The sequence below is a fragment of the Dermacentor variabilis genome, chromosome 9 (genome assembly GCF_050947875.1).
Source record: "Dermacentor variabilis isolate Ectoservices chromosome 9, ASM5094787v1, whole genome shotgun sequence".
Classification (NCBI taxonomy): domain Eukaryota; kingdom Metazoa; phylum Arthropoda; class Arachnida; order Ixodida; family Ixodidae; genus Dermacentor; species Dermacentor variabilis.
The window spans coordinates 29369389-29393992 of record NC_134576.1 but is presented as its reverse complement, the minus strand read 5'-3'; the positions used below and the strand labels follow the sequence as shown (position 1 = coordinate 29393992).

Sequence of the window (24604 nt, the reverse complement as noted above, 5' to 3'; positions counted from 1 at the left end):
ACATATACGAGTATTTATTTTTCTCAAATAGGAAAAAAAAGAAATATTCAAACTGACCGACGTCTCAGGTGAAAGAGCTGAGAGGATATTTTTTTCCCTTACATTTCTGTTGGGGCTGTATGGGGCACAGGGGTGCAGTGAATCCTGCGAGCTACCATGCAAAAATAAAAATAAAAATAACTACATGGAGTTAGTGTTGCGATGTTCTTGTTGGGCAATGACACCGTCGATGCTTTGGACATTGTTTTCTACGAATAGGCAGATTCTAGGCGGGTCCTGTATTGCCGCTATGAACCATGCTCGAGCCTCATCCTCGTCATTGTCCCGTACCCATCGGTTGTGCTGGCCACACCGCTTTCGCGAACGAAAAATTACATACAAACACGACGCAATCTAGTAAAGAACAATTTTCATGAGGTGCATATATTGTCCACCTCGTCCGCTATTCTATTGCTTGTCCTGGCCTTCGAAATACTTGTACAGATGCAGCCGCTGTTACACTCAGTCTGCCACCCAATACCGGGCCGTAATTACTCGGCGCTGTTGTTGCGATGTATCGCCGTGGTTATCGCGCCCGACTTTCAAGTGTACATTGTTGCCGGGGCATGGATTTTAATTCAAGTGGTGAGGTTTTCTCTCTATGGTGACGGTGATGCCGGGTTCACGAGCTGGCCCGACGACGACCAGAACACGTCAATGATGTCAGGGGTCGCCTTCAGTGTAACGGAATGGAGAGACGAACGAGGCAAATCCAGTTTCCAGCACACATCCAAATAAAGCTCATGACATATGCATACAATGGTTTGCAAAACGGTTTGTACCATGGCGCTAGGTGTGAGACGACCTCAGAGAGAAACACATTAGCGTGCAGGTATTGGCAGAAATGACATCAGACGCGTGATAGTGTTTCCATGTTAAAGGCATCTGGTAAGAGAAATTTCTTACGGCATACAAAACCTCATAAGCAGCACATTTCTCACTTCAAGCGCGTAATTTACAACTTCGCAACAAAATCTATTAGAGGGAACGGACTTAAGGGGGGTTCCGTGCACCCTTAAAAAGGTTCGTCCTTTTTCGGACTGCCTTGTTCTCCAACAAATAATCATCATGTATCTTGCCCTGGTTTTATTCTTTAACGTTGTGCACCAGGTCTTCGAAGACACGAGCAGAATGTGTGGTTTGAGTTTGACACAGCAAGAATGGAAACTTAGGCAAGGCAGATGACGTTTGTTGTTGTAAGGCAAAATAAACCATAAGGGTGCAAAACTTTTTAACAGTGCAGTCTTCTAGAAATTTCAAACGGTCTTCATGCAAGCTTCTGCTGACGTTTGAGGCGTCAGCAATGACTGCAGTGTCACTTAAAGGTCGAGTAGACAAACTCTTGTTGGCAGCAAGTGTGTTTATTATGTGTGCGCACTAAACTTCCCCCGTTTCATTTATGTTTTCGTCCATGTCTGCGTACATTAAACGAAAATAAACACAACAATTAGCATTTCGCAGATTAAAAGCTTTTCGTTCGTCCATCATATTGTTTCATACCACGCGACTGCATGCATGAGGTTAAATACCCTATATTACTGGACAAATGAACGGTGCCTTGCCCGTATGATCGAATTAGATAGACTAAAGGAACTGTTGCTACTGTTGCGTAAAAGCCAATACTTATTTCAAGTAGTGCACGACATCTTAGAATACCAACCTTAGAATGTCATTCCTCGAGTACTCATTTATCACCGCTCTCTATATTTTTAGAATGTCATTTCAACTACTGATTGCTTTTCCAAGATACTTCAAAGTTATTACCTTCATTAAAGGAACCTGATTGGTTGGCATGCTCGTAGTAAAACCTGTCTGCGTATTTCAGTAGGTGAAATTGCCTGGCCACACCGCAGCCGAAGGTGGCACCAAGCTCTGCTCCGTCGAGGCGTGTCTCCGATAGAGCTCCCGAAACAAGATCGATGTCTCGAACATCTCTGCACGGCACATGAAAGTCAAGCAGACGCTTCATGCATGGCGGCAAAAATACGCTCTGTTCTGCAAATTGAAATGCAGAACATGTGTTACAGCGCAAGTATGTCTTTTGTTAATGTTACATAGCGATGCCACTGAAGCCGAGCTTCTGTGCTGAAGTCAGGAGAGAGTGAACTTCCCTGTTCTTAAGATACTAATGTGCGACTGCTGGGAGAAAAAAAAATTATTCCTGCAGATACGCTTGCCGCGGCCCCTTCCACACCTTAAGGTGGCTTGCACAATGAACAAGAAAAATATATAGAGAATGAGGATGCGCGGTTCGTGGCGTGTACACGTGCACGACAAGGCTGGCAGTTAGGTTTCAGAGTCTGACGTCTTGTCCTCATGGTGTGCTCCTACATTGGTGACCGGGAGTAGTGGAGAAGGAAAGCTACTGGCACACTTTCACGGATAGCTGCCATCACTTCTCCTACGCAAGCCGTAAACCTGGAGCGGATCACGACAACACAGCTCGAAGATGCGAATTGCAAGTGCTACGTAATATCTTCCGTCCTCCCCGACTGCAGCTGTTACGTCATCCGTGTGAATCAAGACAACTTTGGTGCGACATCCAAGTGAACTTACCTCAGCATTTCCTACCCGAGTGAAGTGCCGACGCGCTCTGTTTACTTATATTCACATTGTTTATCTCGCCGGTACGCGAGCAACGCTGCGACGCGAGGCGGAACGCTGCGTCCTGGCCACACATGAACACCGACATGCTTAAGCGACCTCATACTTGCACGCCCTGCCAATTCGACAATGTTACGCGTCACACCAAGTACCCGGGTCAGCCTTTCCTACCACCCGCCCGACGCTCCGACTTGGTGAGCATCGACGTTGTAGGACTACTTGCTTCTTCATGCGGTTGCAACTGCGTGTGTAATGTTCGTGAAACCGCGTTGTCCTGAGGCCGCGCCCTAACCCGACATCAATACTCAATCTGTTTCTCAATCCTTTGTCTCCACATGGGTCACACGCTTCGGCGGGGTCCCACGATGTCACGATAAATCGCGGGCGGTACTCTGAATCCGCCATAGTTACGTCCCTAGCTCATCTAGTCGGTACGACTCACTGCCTATCCACGGCCCACCGTACCTGTGCCAATGGCATGGTCGAGTGGTTACATCGACATCTGAAGACTGCCCTTGCGGCAGACATCAACGGCGAACACTAGGTTGACAATTTCCCCATTGTACTGCTTGGTCCGCTAGCTGTCTGTCGGGAAGAATGTGGTTGGTTAGCAGCTGACCTCGTTTTCGGCGCTGCTTGCCGCTTCCGTGTGACTTCTTTACCCCCAGGCACGCACAACGCCAGCCACAGTGTACCCACGTACAGTCCTTCATATTGCATTGCTGCTGTGTTTGTTTCGGCGTCCCGTATAGGCGAGGGGCCCTGTTGCGCCCTCTCTCGACAGCTTAACAAGGCCTGCACAACTAGCATGCATAAAAGGAAGAGAATAAAGATACGCGTGGCACACCCACCGCGGTGGCTCAGCGGCCATGGTGTGGTGCTGCTAAGCACGAGATCGTGGGATCAAATCGAGGCTGCGGTGGCCGCATTTTCAGTGGGCGAAATGCAATAACGTCTGTGTCCTATAAATTAGGGGCGCCTTAAAGATCCGCTTGTGGTCAAAATTAATCCGGTGTCCCCCATTGCAGTGTGATTTTGGCACTTGAAACCCCAGAATTCGTTCAGTCAAAGATGCGCAGCTCGTGGAGTGGGCACGAGCTGGATACGCCTTGCAATTCGGTTTCCAAGGTCTCTTCCTGGTGTGGCGTTCTCTAACACTCTTATGGACCAAATTGTATGCTTAATGTGATGTAGTAGATAAGTCACGTTGAAGTTAGACAGCAGGTTGAAATCTCAGCGGGAGTTGCTGAGAACCAGACCTTTTGGAAGTTCCACCAAACCAAACGCCCCTTCGGCGGAGACAACCTTTCTCTTAACCGCACGACGCTGTGTTGGCCGTGTTTCAGGTGATACTATATGAACTTCAGTGATACTCCAGTGTTCCCGGTACTGAATGGTGAAATGGCTCAGGTGACGGTTTAATTAGTATAATGTAGAAATAGACTTGAAGAATAACGCTTCCAGACGCATACTTCCAGAAGTCTGCACTTTGATGTAGTAAATAACGTTAACACGAAACCAGAAATCCGCGAAGTTGTTTAAATTCTGCTCTATGCCACCGGTAGACGCTAGGGCAGTCTGCTGAAAGAAGCAATGGGAGTCTCAGAAACACGTGGAATCTACTTTTGCCAATACTAGTTTGGTATAATTGCTTATTTTACGCATGCTAAGATCGCCCTATGAACATTCCATCTGTGCATAAGAGAAACATTTCCAAAGATCACAGCGATCAGCAGAACCAGGTAAGATAGTTTGTTATGAGTGCTTTTAGCATATGAAAGAAAATACATTCGGTTAGGTTTCATAAGGGACGCAGCCGCAGTGGGGTATGTGAAACATCTTCTGCATGATGCAGAGGCTGTATGGGCACTAGGGTAGAGAAATTATGTAACCATATATATATTGCTTCGATTCACACATTTAAAAGTTTATATAACTACCTTAACTTACAGTTATAGCTAGGGTTTTAGGGTGTAATTTTGCATTTGTGCTCGCTCTCTTTTAGTAGTTGGTCCAAATTTTTTCCATAGGGTGTCCGGGCACTAATTTAAAGAAATGACCGCACTGATGGTGGTAACCGACACTGCGCCACTCGAGACCGCCGCCGTCTCAGGGATCCCGCGTTTTTGTCAGTCTTTTGCGTTCACGCTTCCTATCGAGACGAACATGTAGTACAGAGAGAAAAGGGATTGGATAAGCCACGGCCCTGTTGCCTGAATTCCTTCACGCGATTTATGGATGCTGCGTGTCGAAAAACCCGTGAAAGCTGAGCAAGCGAGAAATTTCTGCACGAAATTGCACACTTGTAGGCCTGCCTTATAACTCCAGATGAGCGCCAGTTTGGCGAAGTATGCGTACTATGAGATAGGGAGCTCCCTCACACGTTACCATCTCTGCTCTGATGAACAAACGTACTGCCGAGCTATGCATGTCTCACAGCCACGCACGAGGCTTAATTTAGATATTATTTAATCATGCACGGCGAGACAATGACGCCGTCGTCGCACGCGACACATGCATGGCTGAAGAATGGTCACTCCTGTGCACAACGACCCCTGAGTTAAGGCAAGTGGCAAACGCACACAATAAAAAGGTCACATGCTTAACTCATGAAACATATAATAAGGATCCCGCCGGCCAAACTTGCAACTGCCTATTTGTTGTGGGCCCACAGTGGTCAAATGTGGTGACCACGAAGTGCTTAGCTGCGTCTTGCTGCCCGAGTCTCTTCACTCCATTTCTGGACGCTGCGTGTGGAACACGCTGGCACCATCAGTGAGCAAGCGCGAAATTTCTGCTGCACACTTTCATACATCTTCATAAGCAGGCTTGAGTTTGATTGTTTATACCAACTGTGGCTCAGTCAGATCATTCAAACGCGAACACTCTCGTTCTGTTCCTCAGGAATAGTGGTGACCTTTGCCTGCCTGAGCGCACATGACAGGCTAAATTCAGCTGCAACTGCATTATGACTGGCGCAAGAATGGCTCCATCTGTGCACGACACATATGCATCAACATGTAATGGCTTCTTTCCTTTACGCAACGATACCAAGAAAGTTGCGTAGACTGTACGGTTGCAAAGTTATAAACGATATTATGTTTTCTTTAGAAGCAGTTTCAGCAATCCACCCCATCGGACCATTTTCAAAGACGTTTCACGTCAAAAGAAGGATGAAAGAAGGAAAAAGTGTCCGCCTTCATTCCACGCTGCGAAAGTTCACGTACAGTGAGCTGGTTCGGAAGTTATTCCCAACCCAACCACCCCAACCGACGTTATTAGCCCCGAGAACTAACTACAGGGGCGCTGCGAGCGCCGCTCGAGTGACGTTAGGGCACGGACACGCGCCTGTCGTCTGCTACAGTTCGGGTACATGACTATAATTCGGGCGGTGTCCGGGTGCTTTCTGAGGTGTTTTCGTTTGTTCGCCGTCGTTCTCTCTGCTTGTATACTTATGGCAGCCGCCTCCAATATATTTTTACGATGTCTTCATTCGCGAAAATTTATTTAAAGAACTCATTTCTTAGACGACAATGTAGCTCTCAAGCCAACGCTACAGTGCCAGCCGAAGGAGCGCACACCAGCCAATTGAGGGTTTTTCATGCACGGATCCACAACCGCAAAAACGTAGTACATCATCATCATCATCATTGTCAGCCTGGTTACGCCCACTGCAGGGCAAAGGCCTCTCCCATACTTCTCCAACTAACCCGGTCATGTACTAATTCTGGCCAAGTCGTCCCTGCAAACTTCTCAATCTCATCCGCCCACCTAACCTTCTGCCGCCCCCTGCTACGCTTCCCGTCCCTTGGAATCCAATCCGTAACCCTCAATTACCATCGGTTATCTTCCCTCCTCATTACATGTCCTGCTCATGCCCATTTGTTTTCTTGATTTCAACTAAGATGTCATTAACTCGAGTTTGTTCCCTCACCCAGTCAGCTTCTTTCTTATCCCTTAACGTTACACCTTTCATTCTTCTTTCCATACCTCGTTGCGTCATCCTCAACTTAAGTAGAACCCTTTTCGTAAGCCTCCAAGTTTCTGCCCCGTACGTGAGTACTGCTAAGACACAGCTGTTATACACTTTTCTCATTAGGGATAATGGCAACCTGATGTTCATGATCTGAGAATGCCTGCCAAACGCACCCCAGCCCATTCTTGTTCTTCTTATTATTTCAATCTCATGATTCACATCCGCGGTCACTACCTGCTCTAAGTAGATGTATTTCCTTACCACTTCCAGTGCCTCGCTACCTATCGTAAACTGCTTTTCTCTTCCGAAACTGTTAAACATTACGTTAGTTTTCTGCAGATTAATTTTTAGACACACTCTTCTGCTTTGCCTTTCCAAGTCAGTGAGCATACATTGAATTGGTCCCCTTAGGTTCCTAAGCTAGGCAATATCATCAGCGAATCGCAAGTTACTAAGGTATTCTCCATTAACTCTTACCCCAAATTCTTCCCAATCCAGGTCTCTGAATACCTCCTGTAAACACGCTGTGAATAGTATTGGAGAGATCGTATCTCCCTGCCTGACGCCTTTCTTGATTGCGATTTTGTAGCTCTCTTTATGGAGGACTACGCTGGCTGTGGAGCCACTATAGATATCCTTCAGCAGTTTTACATACGGCTCGTCTTACACCCTGATTCCGGAATGCCCCCATGACTGCTGAGGTTTCGACAGAATCACACGCTTTCTCGTAATCAGTGAAAGCTATATATAAGGGTCGCTTATATTCCGCACATTTATTCCGCACTTATATTCCGCACAGTTACTTTGATTTACACGACTTCACAACAGTTACACCACTTCTACAACAGTTACTTTGATTTTAATCCGCTCAAACAGGTTTGCTCACGACGAATGGTTGATGGTATAATATCGAATTTTCGCATTTCTTCAGAGAAACGCTCGGCAGTAACACAAGGACATAACTAACACTACTGTTTACATTCTACAAGCACTACTTGCTTCCGTATCTGCTTCTGAAAATTAGGCGGTTCTTCACGTGTTTATTTTAAGTGGCAGTAATTTGAAGAAAGCTAATGAAGGCTTACAGCTATTTGCAGAACAAGCAGGAAAAGGAATGTACCAATACAGATTCCATTTTCCGTGCTACACGTTCAACTCGAGCACTTGAGAAATTTACTGGTGCCTGTTGCTTGAGGAATATACATGACGAATCTGTTTGGCGAACTGGCACAGGCTGCTCGGCCCAAATTTTTTAGTGAAATACTCCTTTTGGACCGTATAGTTGCAGTCAGAAAGAAGTGGAAGGGTCAATCATGCGTAGTATGGGACATATTGAAAAGATCATAATTCCCCGGTGGAGGGTGAAAAATCAAGTGAAATATGTAAGGCTTGTAGTGTTTTCTTTATGAAGGTTTGGGAGGTTCTCTTTTATGTACCGACGAAGCGAATAGTTCTCCAGTTGTATAATTAAACCACGTGGAACCGAGACACGCTGAGGCAGAAGGTGCTTGAATTTTCCATTTCTATGCAATCTAAGCTGCGCTGTAGTACCTCGAGAATACTTTAGGCATTGCATCTGGCATTGTAAAAATGCTTTATGGTTTCAATTCGAATTTGGAGTGAACTGATGGGTTTCACGAACATTGGGTGCCTGCCATACCGACAGTCGGGTGCTACCGTTGCGTGTGGGGTATGCCACAATGTCGATAAAGACTACTGAGGGCCACTTGGAAACATTTCATCGCTTGCAATTGATTGGCTCTTGATCTTAGCCACGAAACTTTTCTTTCAAGTGATTGCTACTCTGGTATTTGTGAATTACTTATGTAAATAATCTAAATGAAGCGCCGTCGTGTTAGCAGCCATTCGCATTTCCTTTTTTGGAGGCCTGTTGCAGAAAAGGTGTGTGGAAGTAGCAACAAACTTTTGCATCAGAAATAGTTAAGTATGACCATTTTATAATGCGTAAATAAAAGAGATAGGCGCGAATTAATACGCGCCTAACTCTTTCTTTACGCATTAATAAATGGCCATACTTGATTAGAACGACTCACCAGAGTAATAAGAATCATGATGACAGCTTCGCTGGGCAGTGTCTTTCTAACACGGATAACATGTTGACGCCAATTACCAAGATTTTTCTTCCATGTCAAATGCGATGTCTCTCATAGCTAAATACTAAGGGAGTGTTAAGTGTTTAGAGAAGCATCATACGCAACTTCGCTTGTTGAATTTGCACATATTCTTGTTCGCAAAATTTATGGACAGTCAGCGCACATATGCAGTGTAAAACCAGTAGACCCCTTCAACGCTACATAACTTGCGATATCCAAGCCGTAAATTTTCTCGTCTCACGCGCTTTTGGAGAAGGAACTGTGGTTCAGGCATGACAGCAGAAAGAGGCCAACAAACCCTTCAAGAAGTACGGCACGAGCCACCCATTCCCCAGGCATACACGAAGGGAACGAGCGCGCGCGCCAGCCGAGCGAGCCGCAGCGAGCGGCGTCCTGGCCATGACGTCACTCGAGAGAGGGCGCCACTCCAAATTCTCGCCGCTAATACAGGCAAGCACTGCCACCACAAGTGACGTACGTCAAGGGCGCACGCACACGTTCGGAAGCGCAGCATACATCCTCATCCTTAAAGGTTGTCCGTCAAGCGCAGGTGCCTTATTGAACTAAGTTAAGCTTTAAAACTAAATTGCGTAGGAAAATACGTAAATTACGATTTAGGCACAAGCTGCAGACATGATAGCTTCGGAATATAGTACGAATATAATTCTATTGCGCGGAAACTGAAAGACAAAGCCCTTTCCCTAGTTGTCGCTTGAAGTCCCTCCGCATTTTTGAAGGCATTCCGCCTGTGCAAGTGAATTACTAAACTATTAAAAATTTTCAAAGTAAAATAACAAAAAAAGTTTGTAAAGTATGACATACACACACGCTAGAGACATGATATCATGGCATTGTAATTCGAATATACCAGAAGGCATAATTCTGTTACGCGGAAACTAAAACACAAACTTCTTTTCCAGCTGCCGTGTTCTTTATTGTGAGCACGTCAGGAGAAATGCTGGCCAAGTAGAGGCTAACAACTTGGCTGTAAAACACTTAGCACGTACTGCCCAAGCGCTAACGCAAGCAGGAATTTTTCCAATCCGGTTTACTTCCAGCCACATTTGGTAAGAATAGACGATTCCGGGACACCACAGCGGTGCGCGACTTGCCCACTCCAGTCACAAGCAAGTCTTAAACTGGTCTATTACGTTGTCAACTCCGGAAATTTTTGTAAGCGAATTTCGCATACATAGAGTCATGAAATCGCGGCTGCAATAAAAATTATGCGGCAGCATTGTGTCCTGTAAGAAACTTATATACTGTCAAATTCTTAGGGATCTATAAAGAACTAGACGTTGGTCTCACTTGAGTTATTCACTCTTAATTGTAGCAACTGCACCGTTGTACTGAAACTTACAGTTCATTTGCTGATTGACTTTTGAGACACACTGGTAGCGTCTCGATCGGTAAGTGAGTGAGTGAGTGAGTGAGTGAGTGAGTGAGTGAGTGAGTGAGTGAGTGAATGAGTGAGTGAGTGAGTGAGTGAGTGAGTGAGTGAGTGAGTGAGTGAGTAAGTGAGTGAGTGAGTGAGTGAGTGAGTGAGTGAGTGAGTGAGTGAGTGAGTGAGTGAAACAACCTTATTTGGCCCACTGTGGACGTAAGCAAACTCAACGTCACTTGGTTAGGCCCACTCGGGGACCATCAGGTGAAACCTGATGGTCCTGTCGCGAGCCCTCTGGACTTCCAGGATTTGAGAGGTCTGATCCTGGGCCCTAATTAGCCTCACCATTTCCTTTTGGGTGAAAGGGGGACCGGCAGATGCGCAGCCCCACAGGACATGTTCGAAGTCCGCATAATCACCGCACAATGGGCAGTCCGGCCTTGGGAACCCTTCGGGGTACATTGTGTGCAGCGCCGCGGGGCTCGGGAAGTGCTTGTTTGCAGAAGTCTGAGAGTGACTGCTTGGGCCGTGCACAGCGAGGAGTCCGGGAAAGGCAGGAGTCTTCTTGACAGATAATTATGTTTGCAATTTTCGTTGTACGAGCAGAGAGGCTCGGGTCACCCAGGAGAGGACGCGTTACCCAGCGCACGGTCGGTCAATCCTCGTGCAGCCGAGTGTGCCTCCTCGTTGGGGTTGATCGAGGCACCCTCAATGGTTGCAAGGTGCGCAGGGAACCAGGCCAAAGAGTGATGTTGCATGTCTTTAGCACTTTGGAATATACGTAGGGCCTGGGCAGCCACCATTCCCATCTGAAAGGCCCTAACAGCGGCCTGACGAATGTATGGAGTCGTATGGTATGGTGTATAGTTCAGTGGAGACTAGTCTTGATAGGAACAATACTTGAAAGACAACCTGCAGAGCACAGTGCATGGCAAGCACCGAAACCCGAAGCGGTACTGAAGCGCTTTCACCGATGTAGGAGGACTTCGGAACTTGCGCGCTCCACATTTTAACCTTGCAAACCACGAACTACAATTATCTGAATAAACATATAGCGAGAGCCCAGCAATATCCAGGAAGCTGCTTACAAGATCCTGTACAATGCATTACCTACGTAGACGAGTCAGTGATCCTCAAACGGTATGCTAAACGACACCCAATAGATTCCGCGATGAAAGGAATGCCTGTTTGTCGTATACGAGCATCTTTAAAAAAAGTTGACATGGAAACAACTGCGACGAAACAGGATATTTTAGAGCGCAGCTCTTTGGCGTCCGTTCCTGGGTTTCGCGTCGTCGTCGGCGTTGTCGTCGGCCTCGTAACCAGCTCCGCCCCCCTTTCATCCCCCCAGCGCTAGCAGCGACCGACTGATACCGCTGGATGCCGCTGTCGCCGCTAGAGAGTCAAGATAACGTGACTGCATAGAACACCGTCGCCGCCATGCAGAAAGAGGAGGAAAGGGTCCCCCCCCCACTGTTCTTGTGTGGCGGATAGGGTGCTCTTCAGTTGCATCAGTCAGTCGCTGCTATCTCTTCCCTCCTCCCTTTATCGTGTTGTCCGCTTGCTGCGCGCGCTTCTGCCCCCATCGTTTGCCGCTGGGTGTACACGCCGCCCCCCTCCCCCCTCTTCCTGCGAGTCTCCGGTTGTCAAAGCGCCGGCTCGAACTTAATTCCTTTCTTCGCTCCTCCTCCAATGCAACCCCTGTGCGGTGGCAATCAGAGAGCCAGATCGGTGGCGGCGGATCTGTATATGTGCACCGCCCGAGCCGAAATTGCAGCTGCCGTTCGCCCTGTGCGGTGGCAATCAGAGAGCCAGATCGGTGGCGGCTTGACATAAAGACAAACAGCAGTTTCCTAACACTTATGCGGGAGAACATCCCGTTCCTCTCGCTCGTAACGCGTCCCAAGGCTGTGACAACCTCGCGAGGCACTTGTATAGATCTCGTCTTTGAGAATCAAGCATTGGTGTACCAAGTCGAACATATATCAGTCTATTTCTCCGACCACAAAGCTTCCTTCATGACTGTCAAGAACTGTTAGTGGAGTCTTTGTTAAAGGAATACGTGTGAAAAATAAAAAAAAAATTCTGTGATAGCGCATACATGTGTTGCTCGATTTCTTTGCCTCAATCTATCGAAAAGGTGAAACAGCTTATTTGCTGCGCTCAAATTTCGCATTAGGAAGTAACGTAATCGTCGGTAATTTTTTTTAATGGAAAATGCAATGCACGTGACTTGCAATGGAACTCTCTTATATGCAGTAGTATGTAGCAGTGTTGGGACTTCGGAAAATGTTCTTTCTCAATTTATGGTGGTCTGTTTTTCGTCACTCTTTAATTCACGCGATTTGCGGTGAACATTCTGTTCCCACTCACTCCCCCCGAACCCCTCTTCTGGGTGGTTGTTTTATTTTTTTACTTGACATCTCTAATCGCGTTCTTCGCTTCCTCTTTCCCTCCAGTCACCACATCATTCATTCAGATTTTTCTCTCTGTGCCATACTAAAGAGTAGGGAGACATTCAGACACCTCAAGTCTGCTCACCAGCCTGCTCCTTCCTTTCTGAAACGTCAGTATATTTAAGAAAAAAGAAGACAGACACGAAAAATGCATTCAGGGAAATATGGCCAACACTAAACGTACCCGAAGTGTCATGTACACCAAGATTCACCATTGAATTGCACCAAAATAGTGACCAAGAGGCTCGTATAGTGAACGCTGTTTTTATAGTTTTTTTACCTGTGGTAATGAACGTCTCCAAGTGATCAAGCATAAAGACTACTACAAGCCACTTCCATCAAAATGGTTCGCGGAGACAATATACTCGATATTTCGAAAGATCCTGCAGTCAGCAGCCGCATCCACAGGGTAGGGGATGCGTGAAACTTTTGCATAGCCACCAACGTTTTCGTGCCTTGATTCTGTAGAAGGGAAACATTTATTTTTCGAGCTTCCTAAAGGTGTAACTGACGCTGTAAAATTTCTGGCCCACAACGTCGCCGAACCGCGTACTGCGTAAACCACATAACGATGTTTCTCACAGTGGCCTCACTCGTGCACTCACTCGTAGACTTGCTCGTAAAGCTGGGCCGTCTCCGCGGGCATCACCTGGCTGAGGTCATCGAAATTGGTGATGGTGATGTTCTGGCACTCCTGAACCCAGTCAACGTAAGGTCGAACGCCGTGGTCTCGGGCCCTCTGAATGTCGATGGCAAACAGGTCACCGCCGTATGGAAGCCAGGGCTTCCGGAAGAGATAACGCGTGACGCCGTGATCACCAAACCTACAATGTGTTAAAACAATAAAAGTAATAAAAGCAATATTGAATCAAGTAAAATCAGGAAGTGAATGACAGGCGTTCATGAACACGTCTCAATACAGAAAGCTGTTCAAGTGGCAGCTGTAGGGCATTGTAAGTGCGATTATCTTTAGGGCTTATAGTTAGGCTTCTGAGGGCCACTAAAGTGTCAAGAGGAAAATTTAGTGTTAAGGACCACCACTGCATAATAATTGTGTGTTTTAGTTCTTCTCATCGTAAATATTAGTGCCCTAATTTTCACACCTTACTTCATGTGTTAGACTATTGTGGCACGAGAGCCCCAAGCCCTAACATTAATATTGTTAGAAGTACGGAATACCAGTGGGTAGGACTTATTCCAGTGTGGATAACACCATTTGATTGTCCTGCCCTATTTTATTCCTATGCTTCAGCCGCAAGAACAAAGCTTTATTATATTAAAAACAGAAATAAGTTGCACCAGAATGGATCTCCGGCTGATGGTCAATGGCAATGCGATTAGAATTCAAACAATGTGGTGGTCCACCGTATTGCTGAACCGAAATTCAAAATCTCTCAGTAATTTTTAGACTTCCAGAACTTTGGATTTATACAACTACACAGTCCCCCGCATTGGCCTACTTTGCTGTGGTACCCGATTGATAATGCCGCCCGTGAATATTAGGCATGTGGACAACGCGAGGGCATTACGACAATGAGGTGACGATTGTGAAATAATGACGACCGTTTATTGAAGACAGCATGAGGATGGTATGAGGATAATTGCATAACATCTAGTGCATGACTACGATACCGTAACCACGACGATATGACGGCAACGGGATGACGCGGCTGGGATGACGACGATTGCACGACCATGAAGTCATTGCGATGACGGTGTGATAACGGCTTCATGGTAGCAACTGTTAGGCGACCATGTAAGGACGACGACGGCATGAAAACAAGGGCATATTTACGGTTTATTGATGACATCATGATTACGATAATATAAGGAATGGTGCTTATGGCCCGACGAAGGCGGTATGACAACGGTGGCATGGGGGCAAATAAATGAATTCAGCGAAGTGAAGACGATAGTAAAATGACAGCGTTACGACTACATCATGTCAGCAATGCTATGAAGACCATTTTGGTGACGACGATGTCCTAACGGCTATGGTATGGCGAGACTCTATGGAGAAGTTGGAATGACAACGATCGGACGACCACGATGGCATGGCGACGACGGTACGGCGACAAATACATGGAGACTGTATGATGATCGTGGCGTTCCAATTTTGTGAGGACAACGGCATGATTAGTATGCGACTGTATGACGACGTCTATATAAAACCGATCGCGTCAAGCTGTTGGAATGACAAGAGTAAGATGACGAAGCTGGAGTGATGACCATGGAAGGACCATGACGACTGTATGACAACGATGGCGTGATGACAGTAGCGTGATGGGGGCATGTTAGGAAGGCAGGAAGGATGACGATGCCACAATCCCGACAGCATCACGACTATTGTAGCGTACCAAGTGGCAACTAGCCATTACGTAACTTGGGCGCTGGGTCGGTGCAGAAGGCATGACGACGACGGCAAGACGAGAATCAGATGACGAAACCAGAATAGAAACGATGAAACGATCAGGATGGCATCGCGACCACAAGCACATACCTTTTGCCAAAGCTGGTAGACAGCATGAGCCACTGGTTCAGCGTAATAGGCCAGATATATGAGCGCACAGGCTCAAAACACCCGAATACGGCAAAAAAAATCTTAGTAGCATCAGTAACTCTTTCGTCGAGGGCAAGTAGCGACAAAGTTGAAGATGCGTGGAAAGTCATATCAGTATTAATGAGATGAACAGTCATGAAGATGAAGATTAATTTTTTTTCGCAAGTTTGATCGACATGGAAATACAGTGTTTAAAGAGAGGTAGCCCTGTGATGTTACAGCCAACGAGTCCGAAAGACTTAATTCGTTTTTTAACTGTTTGTGGTAGAAGTTCACTAGAAAAATTGGTTTAGCGCTATGTTTCGGAAGCTATTATAACAACTATTATTATAGGTAAAAAGAACAAGACACAAAAATTTGGTAGCAGATACAAGTTCATCAGCGCGCTTTAGGGATGTCCCTTTAGAATACCGACATCGTAGCTGGCAATCGAACCCACGGCCTCGTTATCAGAGGCAAAGATTTCGAAGCCCTGAGCCACCTACCGGTTGAATGGTTCCATTGGCTGCTCAACTGATCCCCGGAGAACATCGTCGACAGGATGGTAGCTGTCATTCAGTGGCACGAAGTAGGCGTCTTTCAGTTTGAGAATAGTTAGGTTTTGTCCTTTCTGGTCAATCCTGCGAAAACAATATTCGGTGCGCGAAATTGCGGCAGGCGTTTGCTCCTTAGTTTTCACATAACCGCCTCTATTTCTTTCTTTCAGTCAAAATTTATGAGATACTGCGTTGTCAGCCACTCATAGTTAATTCTGTCTGGATATTGGGTAATGAAAAAAATTAGAGTACCGTCTTTGATGGACTGCTCTCGTGAGACTCGAGTGCAGCTATGGGGTATATACAGTTTTCGAGCTGATTTTTATTGTGTGCAGCTACGATACGTACATGAAAGGTTTTTATTTAAATTTAGATACCTGGCTAAGAGGGCAAAACCTGCAGCTCATATGCGTGGAAGGAATAACCATCTCGTCGTGCTTCCTATGGTAAAAACTTCATTTAATTTCAGAGATCAAGATGGAGCTGTGTGTAGTTCGGGATGCCCAATATGGCAACGCGAACATTCTCATGTTGCTGCTGCATCCTAGATTTTCCCGTAATCTCGGGATTTTCAAAACACGCTTCAAGATAGTTTTACGCCGTCAGTGAAAACACATAGGTCTAGATCAATTTACTGCGAAATATATCGAAAGCGGATAAGAATATAAGTAGACCATTTCCGAGTAGTTGCACATGCACTCGATTTCATATCCAGGATAAATAAACTGAGTAATCACTTGCGAGTTACTATTGAAAAATAAATCGTTGAAGGCAATGCGCACTATAAAGTACAAAGGGTCTTCGGAGGTTATTGGGATTATCTGGTATCACACGCTACTAAGCAGCTATTAAATTTTATGACAACCCTTCCGACTATAACAATTGGAATGCATGTTAAGTGTCGGCGAGAATTTTGATCATGAAAGTGATGCTAATGAAGCACATTGTCTTACTTCTAACATACTACCACGCAGGCTTTTATTTTCTACATTTGGTTGTAATCATTCGTTAGTTCCAGATTTAGTACTGCTATTTGATTGCTTTTGGGCATAAAGAACGCGCTATATCTGAAACGTTGAGGATTGTGTCGCAAAATTGCTATAAGCAAACCCTTGCCTAATCATATTCTACATACGAATTGAGTCATGCTATACATTTCTCAATTCTCAAGCGAGCATGTCACCGCTCGGGGAGGCAAGTCATGCATGTTGAAACAGTGGGCACATTTGCGCCCTGTAATTTTATTTGACAATGTCTGACCGTGCTCACTGCTATTGCAGTTACATAAGTGCTTCTTTGCTACCTAGGCATAGGTGCACTCAGTAAGCAGTCGCAATTTCCCATTCACTTGTGCTAGTGTTCGTTCAAACGCACCGTCACTACCGTCTGAAACGATACGCTTGGCTTTCAATTTTCGCTGCTGCAAATCTTTAAGGTAAACGTCAGTTAGCTTCGTTATCCCCGAGAGGAAATTTTATTCGTAACCTTAATTAACCTTCCTTCCCTTCTTCTTCATCTCTCTCTCTCTCTCTATTCGCAATGCGACAAACGTGACCAGCAGATATATAGTTGACTTGGTTGGAACCACCGGCCGCCGGCAGTATTTAAAACGTTCCTTTGTTAAAGTGCGACCCCGTCTGACCCCCTAAATACCGTCCAGATAAAACGGGTCTTCCATAAGCGGGTCCTACAGGTCGAGAAGAATCCGCAAAATAAAAAGGTGGCTTTTAATTTACGAGCATATAAACCACAATACAAATATTGAATACTATTAACGACGTGTGACACTAGATGCAAATAATAGTAAGTGAAGCGAAATGAATACATTGGTGTTGCACCATATTTATAGTACTGCTCTTCTTTTGAGCAAAACTACGTAAGTGAGATTATGCATGTATGACTGTAAAATTGTACTATTTTACATTAGAAATGCACAATGAGATCTGATCGTCGTAAATACACTAGCCAGTGCATTCAGAAGTGCCCAACACTTCATATCAAGAAGTATGTAATGTCGCCTCTGAGAAGAAATTAAAATGAGAGTTTGCCACTACGGAATTTTTTCGGAAGAGAACTCTGTGGCCTTACATATGCGCGCATTCGCTTGCGAAATACTTCGTCAAGCTCATTTAATCAATAAAGAATGCTTATTCATCAAGCGCGAAAAGTGCATCCTCCAAGCCCATTGGTGTGGCGCAGTCGCATTTTGAATGAATGATGTCCGTTGTTTTGCTTTGGCGACAATTTAATGGGATCACAAAAAGGGCACTCCTTAGCCATGAATTTCCTACTAACTAAATAGTTTACTTTCCAGGAAAGCACGCAGAAAATCTTCGTGTGCGAAAAGTAAAGCTGAATTTACTTGCGATGTGCCTTTATGGGCTGAAAGCAATTACTCTAGTCATCATTGTGTACAGGAGGTGGCCTGCTACAGGGTTAAGGTTGTTAAGTTGGAAACAAATAATAATAATGCCATTCAAGCAAACACGAGGCTCTGCCTGCGGTCTCTACTTGTAATCGTTCCATAGTTAGATTATAGCTAAATTAGAGTGGGCACTTGGCTTTACAGTGTCATTTCATGTAAATCCACATTGGGTATTGATGCATAAACTAGCTGTAAGAATCTGCCAGGGAAACAGAATGTCGCACCAGTGCTACAGTGCTCAAGTAATACACCCAAATATGAAGCATACCTCCAGTATCCACCAGGCACGTTGGTATGTGCGTAGCGAAAGTGGGCGGACGAGAATTCGTTGCTCAGTGTAGCATCGAGGGTGTCGTCGTAAGAGGTGTGACCCACATCATGGACACTCAGGTCGTACTCCTCCATCACCTTTTGACCTAATTGCCATGGCAGCCACTCCGAGAAGAGGATGTGTTGGTAACGCCCCTCCTGGATCCTCCTGTAACGCGAACGCAAAAAACATAATAATTTGGTACGTGTATTTATACTGCTCTCCGGAATTTCGTGCATTTGGTAATCAGTTCTTTGTTTTACATGTCATTTACACGATTCTTGAAGCAGCAGATTTTTTTATTCGTAACAGCTGCTAGCGTCCTTGAACATAAGCAGGCATGTGTGTCCTTGTGTTCCTGCTGTCCATTTGCCAGCATGCGCAGGGACGTAGTTGGCTGTATTGGCTACCCGTATATAATAGTAAAAAAAAAAAGAAAGAGAGCCTTGGTCCGCCTCTATTGCACGTACACAATATGAAGCTTCGTGCTGCTAATGTTCTTAAGGCCAATCGAGGTTCTTCGCACTTTTTATGTTGATTAAGTACTTTGTTAGACGAGTGTACACAGGTTTGCTCAACTGCGAACTGACCTGATGCGCGTAAGGGTTTTTTTCTGGACCGAGCAAGCAAGGCGTCGTGTTAGCACACGCGGCACATGAGTTGTACCATACAGACGCTATCGAGGTGGGTGTTCGCACTTCTCGAGCTTGTAATTGGTTTTGGCAGAGTCAAAAACGCCAGAGCTAGGTTCTTGAAGCATGGTCTACACTCGTAATGTCGACGGGGCATTTCAGAAACAGCTGCAGTACTGCTTTACTTTGCTCTCCCTGTCTCACAATTTCCTTTTTGCTGTTCATGAAATTAAAATTGCAATATTTGGGACATTCAGTACTTCAAACAACAGAGTTAGGTGCATTACAAACCATAATTTTTCTTTGTACACAACACGTTTCTCTGAAATTCACTGTCTCACTGATGGTATATAAGTGCTTAATGGTACAAGTACTTGAGTAAGTCAGATTGAAAGCCCCGTTTCACAACTTCGAACAAATACAGCCGAAATAGGTGCACTGAAAAATACGAGAAAGGCGTCCATAGTACTCTACGTTTTCAGGCCACCGTGTTTATCGAACTGCAAGACAGAAGTAAGCGCGCAAATTCTAGTCTCTGATATTCCTGTAGAAAACGGGGAGTAAGAAGCAGATGTCAAGTGTAATGTGATCGCAGGAATATTTACCTCAAGTTTTTTAGTTAAATAACTATCTGTCACTGCATTGACAGCCTTGGTTTATTCTGTTGTAAAATGCCCGTTAAAGCCTTTTTCCGGGACTTCAGTGAAAGGACTTAATGGACGAATTCCAAAAATCCTAAGAAATGTGGAATAGCAACTCTTACTTTAGGAAATCACAAAATCTGGGAACTCTCAAAAAGAAGGCATCGCTAATTCATGACAACCGGCGCCTATATACTGGAACGTTTATTCAGAACAACGAGACAAATGAGCACAATAATCTACAGCTATCGTTCTTAAGCGCTGGACAGATTGACTACCCAATGATGCAATATTCCATGTAGGAAATATACAAGCATGAAACATTGTGAACAAGGTGTAAGAGCTTCCAACAATTACATTATCATTGAGCCCTCGTATTGTTGCAATCTCTGAGAGGAGGCACGAAAGTGGTATATGTGATGAGGACGTAGTACCCTCTGTCTTTAAATTATTCCGAAGGCACAGAGCCAGTATGGCTGGCGGAGCAGCCATTGAAGTTAAAGCGAACGTTGAAGCAACCGTGCTAAAATAGATAGACAACAGTGAAATATTGTGCTTGAAGCTTAAAGTATACGGTCAAGGCATCGTTGTGCTTGCTGCTTACGGAACACCAGACTCTGACTTCAGATTCCTACTCAAATATATTAATATACGGCACAGTTCCCTAAGGGAAAACTGCTAAGGCGAATCAGAAAGTCTTTGCCCTTACTTTTTTGAGGAATTTAAGGTTTTAATTACGAAGACAACATGTCTATTCACAGCCTATTCATATCTATTCTTGGACCGACCCGGTCTTATCTGCAGGCAGCTCCGAGGCACGGCGCTGCTGTAAGTTCTTAAAGATGGCGTTTGTGCTTGACACGTCGACGACATACAAGCAACAAAGTGTGACTCGTTTTCCATGAAGCAAGAGTTGAACGCCATCCGAAAGCCACGGGGAAACCTCGCCTCCAGTGGTTTCTACATTTCAGGTCTGCTGAAGATGTTCATGGCAAGACAGCGATTGCAATGATGAAGCCAAGACTGCAGTCACACGGTAGTTCCACAGACAGCCGGACGAATGCTACCACAGGGGCATCTGATATTTAGTACTGCGATGGGTCAAATTTCTCAACTGGTCTGGAGACCGTGGGGAAAACAGTGTAAGACACGTACAATAGTACCTGTATGGGCCTTATTTTGGCTAATGAAAATAGGGGCAAGGACTTTCTGATTCGCCCTCATAATTGTGGATGGTGATTTTAAGTTACCAGCCATCGGCTGGTGAGGGCTTAAAGCTCACTTTGCTTATTGTAAAAGGGTTACTATATTTTTTCGCAAAGTGTTTCAAAATGATATCCTTCAGAGTGTAAATAAACGAATACGTTTTGGACCTAACTTGCGTTCCTTCTTAGGCTTGGTGTTTTGTCTCACTCCTTGCCTTGTTTTATGGTTTCCATTTGATCAAGACCATTTATGACATTCTGGTCTATGTAACTTTTTTGTTAACGTTGATGCTCAAAATTCTATGCCTGCGCATAGAAAAATCAAAGCATTCACGCATGGGGATGACGATGGTGCACTCGATTACCTTCAGGCGCGTTTTACTAATTTTATAACATGAACATCACAGTGGCGCCGTCTTCAGACGAATTCAAGCGGATGAATTCAGTGGCGTAGCTCTTTGTATCACCACAAACATATAATGCTTATTGTTCCTTACCTTCGATTTATCTGCTAAGCCTGTTTTGTTAATGTTGAATGCATGGCATCATTAGAAGTTGTCATGGAAATGCTGCTAAGGCTTAAGATTAAATCGTCTCTCCGACCCAATGACGCACAAAAATCTACTCCGATGTTATGCAAGTCACCACCTATGTTATTCTTAACATTTGAAGCATCGCTTAGTTCAGCTACTGCTCGAAGGATTTGAGAATGACACGTGTAGTGCCCCTCTCTAAGGAGGGAGACCGTCATTTAGCCAATATTATGCCCAATTACGAAATTTTTTACATGCGCGATGCTTGAGCATGTTGTGGCTCTGTTCATTAAAATTCTCTAAACAATCCATTTAATTACCGGTAAACCATGGTTTTGAAAAAGTATTAGCGATTGTTGAACACTTATCAATTATAATTCATTTTTTTTCGCATTCGTTTTTGATAAAGCAGGTCAAACCGATGGTACGTAATGATTTAGTTGAAGCATGTGATTGGGTTTCCCATGTGCAACTGGTGCATGACTTTGTCATTATGAGGTTGCGAAACTTTCGTGTATCTTCTATATCCGCTTATTCGCATGGTTGTAGTCAGTATGTTGTCCTTTACAGGCATGCATCAGTTCTTCCATTTCCGTCTTCTGTGTTCCAGGGCAGCGTCCTGGGACTGCTCCTTTTCGTAATTTTCCTAACGAGATTGTTAACGTAATCGGATAGCTAGTTAAAGTCAATCTTTTCGCGGGCTTTCTTACACTTCTTTTACTGAAGAAATAACAGCTGACGGCCAGAGAGCAATAGATGTGTGCACTACCGCGGTGGATATTCCTTGTGGATATTATTTGCATGGTAATTCATTAGCTAATAGTAAGGACGGGTTGAAGGAGCATACGGAAGAAAACGAAATTACTGCAACCCACGCCGAATGCGCTCAGTGGTTGCTATTCTTTTATCACTCCTCTAGCGCGTTTCTCACTTCAGCCGTTCAGGAAGTCGGCAGATTCGAAAACGTACGCGCCTTATTCGAGGCCGGTGGCTCCTCAATCACCCGTCTCTTCGCAACAATTTGGAAGGCTCTGAATGCTTGGAACGCTCGGGTCACTTCGTGAATGGCCATCATGGCTTTAACGAGCTGGCGGCTGGTCAGAAGGACAGAAGTGAGGCATTAAGTACTCGAGAAAGAAAACAACGATGTAATGGTGCGACTCAAGGCTAGTCCATCGTCGTAGACGCTGTCCTAGCAGTAATGACCGACCTAGATAAACATGGTTTCAAGGCAGTGCTGCAGCGCAATTGCAAGTGGCGCAATTGCGCCGTGCTGCTGAACTGAAATTGTTCTTGCGAGATTTTCCGCTTCCGATTCTCGCCCTTTCTGCAGCTGGCCTACTACAAGGATTGTCAATGTCAGGATAGGTAGCACATGGAAACCATATCATCGATCCTTTTCCTCATGGAAGTGTCTTGTTGTTTATTCGGTGTAAAATACTACGCTTTGCCCTTCCAGTACAAGAACATTGCAGATCACTATGGAAGTCACCCTTCTACATAATAAAATGCGCAATAGGAGCCTTATTGTGGCTTGAAATGATATTGTTACGTGTAGCTGAAGCCCAATGCTATATACAATTTATTTACAGGGAAGATAACGGAAGGCCAAAATGGCGATGCTATATCAAGCCGGCGTCGCCTTCTTCTTCCTCCTCAGTGCAGCCACACTGTGGCGGCTGTTCCGTAGCATCACCCCCGGCAAAAGAAGCACCGTCTCGGTGCTAAACCTACACTCCCGCGGTGTAAGGTGTGTGGTATGGCTCTAGTCTTGCCACGTGAACGATGTCAGTTGCAGCCGACGATGACGCTGAGAGGTGGGCGGGGATGACTTCATACGTGGCATCGGTCACTTGTCGCACCACACGGTATGGGCTGGTGTAGCGCGACAGCAGCTTTTTGGAAAGGCCCACACGTCGAATGGGTTACCAGAGAAGCACCAGAGAACCCGGAGTAAAGTGGACGTCGCGATGGTGGCAATCATAGACGCGTCTCTGATGCTCCTGTGAGGCCTCGAGACGGTTGCGGGCGAGCTGGCGCGCGTGGTCGGCATGTGCGATCGCGTCGCTGGCGTATTCAGTGGCCGAGGGCCACAAAGTGTCTCAAGGCAACGCGGGTTCGCGGCCATATAGGAGGTAGAATGGTGAATAGCCGGCGGTGTCGTGACGCGATGAATTATACGCGAACGTCTCATATGGTAAGTGAAGATCCCAGTCGTGGTGGTCGGTGGCAACGTACTTCGAAAGCATGTCGGCGATGGTCCCGTTGAGGTGCTCCGTGAGGCCGTTGGTCTATGGGTTGTAGGACGTGCTGAACTTGTGCTTTGTCGAGCAGGAGCGGAGGATTTCCTTGACGACTGCCGACAGAAAGGTGCGGCCATGGTCAGTGAGTAATTGGCGCGGAGCACCGTGCACTAAAATGATGTCATAGATCAGAAAGTCAGCAACGTCAGTAGCACAACTTGTCGTGAGGGCTCTGGTGATTGCGTACCGTGTAGCATAATCAGTAGCGACGGCGAACCATTTATTTCCGGAGCCCGAGAGAGGAAATGGTCGAAGCAGGTCTAGACCAACACGGAAAAAGGGTTCCGGTGGGATGTCGATCGGTTGGATACATCCAGCTGGAGGTGTAGAGGGCTTCTTCCGGCGGTGACAGTGCTCACAAGCGGCAACGTAGCGCCGCACGGAGCGGGCGAGACCGGGCCCAAACAATCGACGTCGTACACGGTCGTATGTGCGCTAGACGCCCAAGTGTCCAGCCAAGGGAGCGTCGTGGAGTTGTTGGAGGACAGTCGAACGCAGGTGCGATAGAATTACGAGCAGAAGGTCAAGGCCGTGTGGATCGAGATTGCGGCGGTATAATGTGCCCTCCTTAACGAGAAACATACGGAGAGAGATGTCGCCAGGCGTTGACTCCAGATGGTCGAGGACGGCTCGTAATGAAGTATTGCGGCGTTGCTCGTTGCTGATTTCAAGCAACTGGGAGACAGAGAAAACACAAGCGATGGCGTCCGCATCAGCCGTTTCGTCGACGGGATAGCGGGAAAAACATTTGGCATCTTGGTGCAAGCGTCCCGTCTTATATACCACGGAGGAGGTATCTTCTTGCTGCCGTAACGCCAAGCGAGCGAGCCGTCCCGTGGGGTCCTTAAGCGAGGATAGCCAGCAGAGCGCGTGATGATCAGTGATG

General features: G+C 45.8%; 1 protein-coding gene across 1 annotated transcript in view; it reads right to left on the bottom strand.

Moving 5' to 3' along the window:
- Positions 1-24604, bottom strand: part of LOC142558283 (peroxidase-like) — a 112100-nt gene that overhangs the window by 809 nt on the left and 86687 nt on the right. Inside the window, exons 5-8 of the mRNA XM_075670437.1 lie at positions 18363-18572; positions 15619-15753; positions 13179-13397; positions 1804-1973 (exon numbers count right to left, since the gene is read on the bottom strand). Of these exons, the coding sequence (XP_075526552.1) occupies positions 1804-1973; positions 13179-13397; positions 15619-15753; positions 18363-18572 (734 nt within the window). The remainder of the gene's footprint in view (positions 1-1803; positions 1974-13178; positions 13398-15618; positions 15754-18362; positions 18573-24604) is intronic.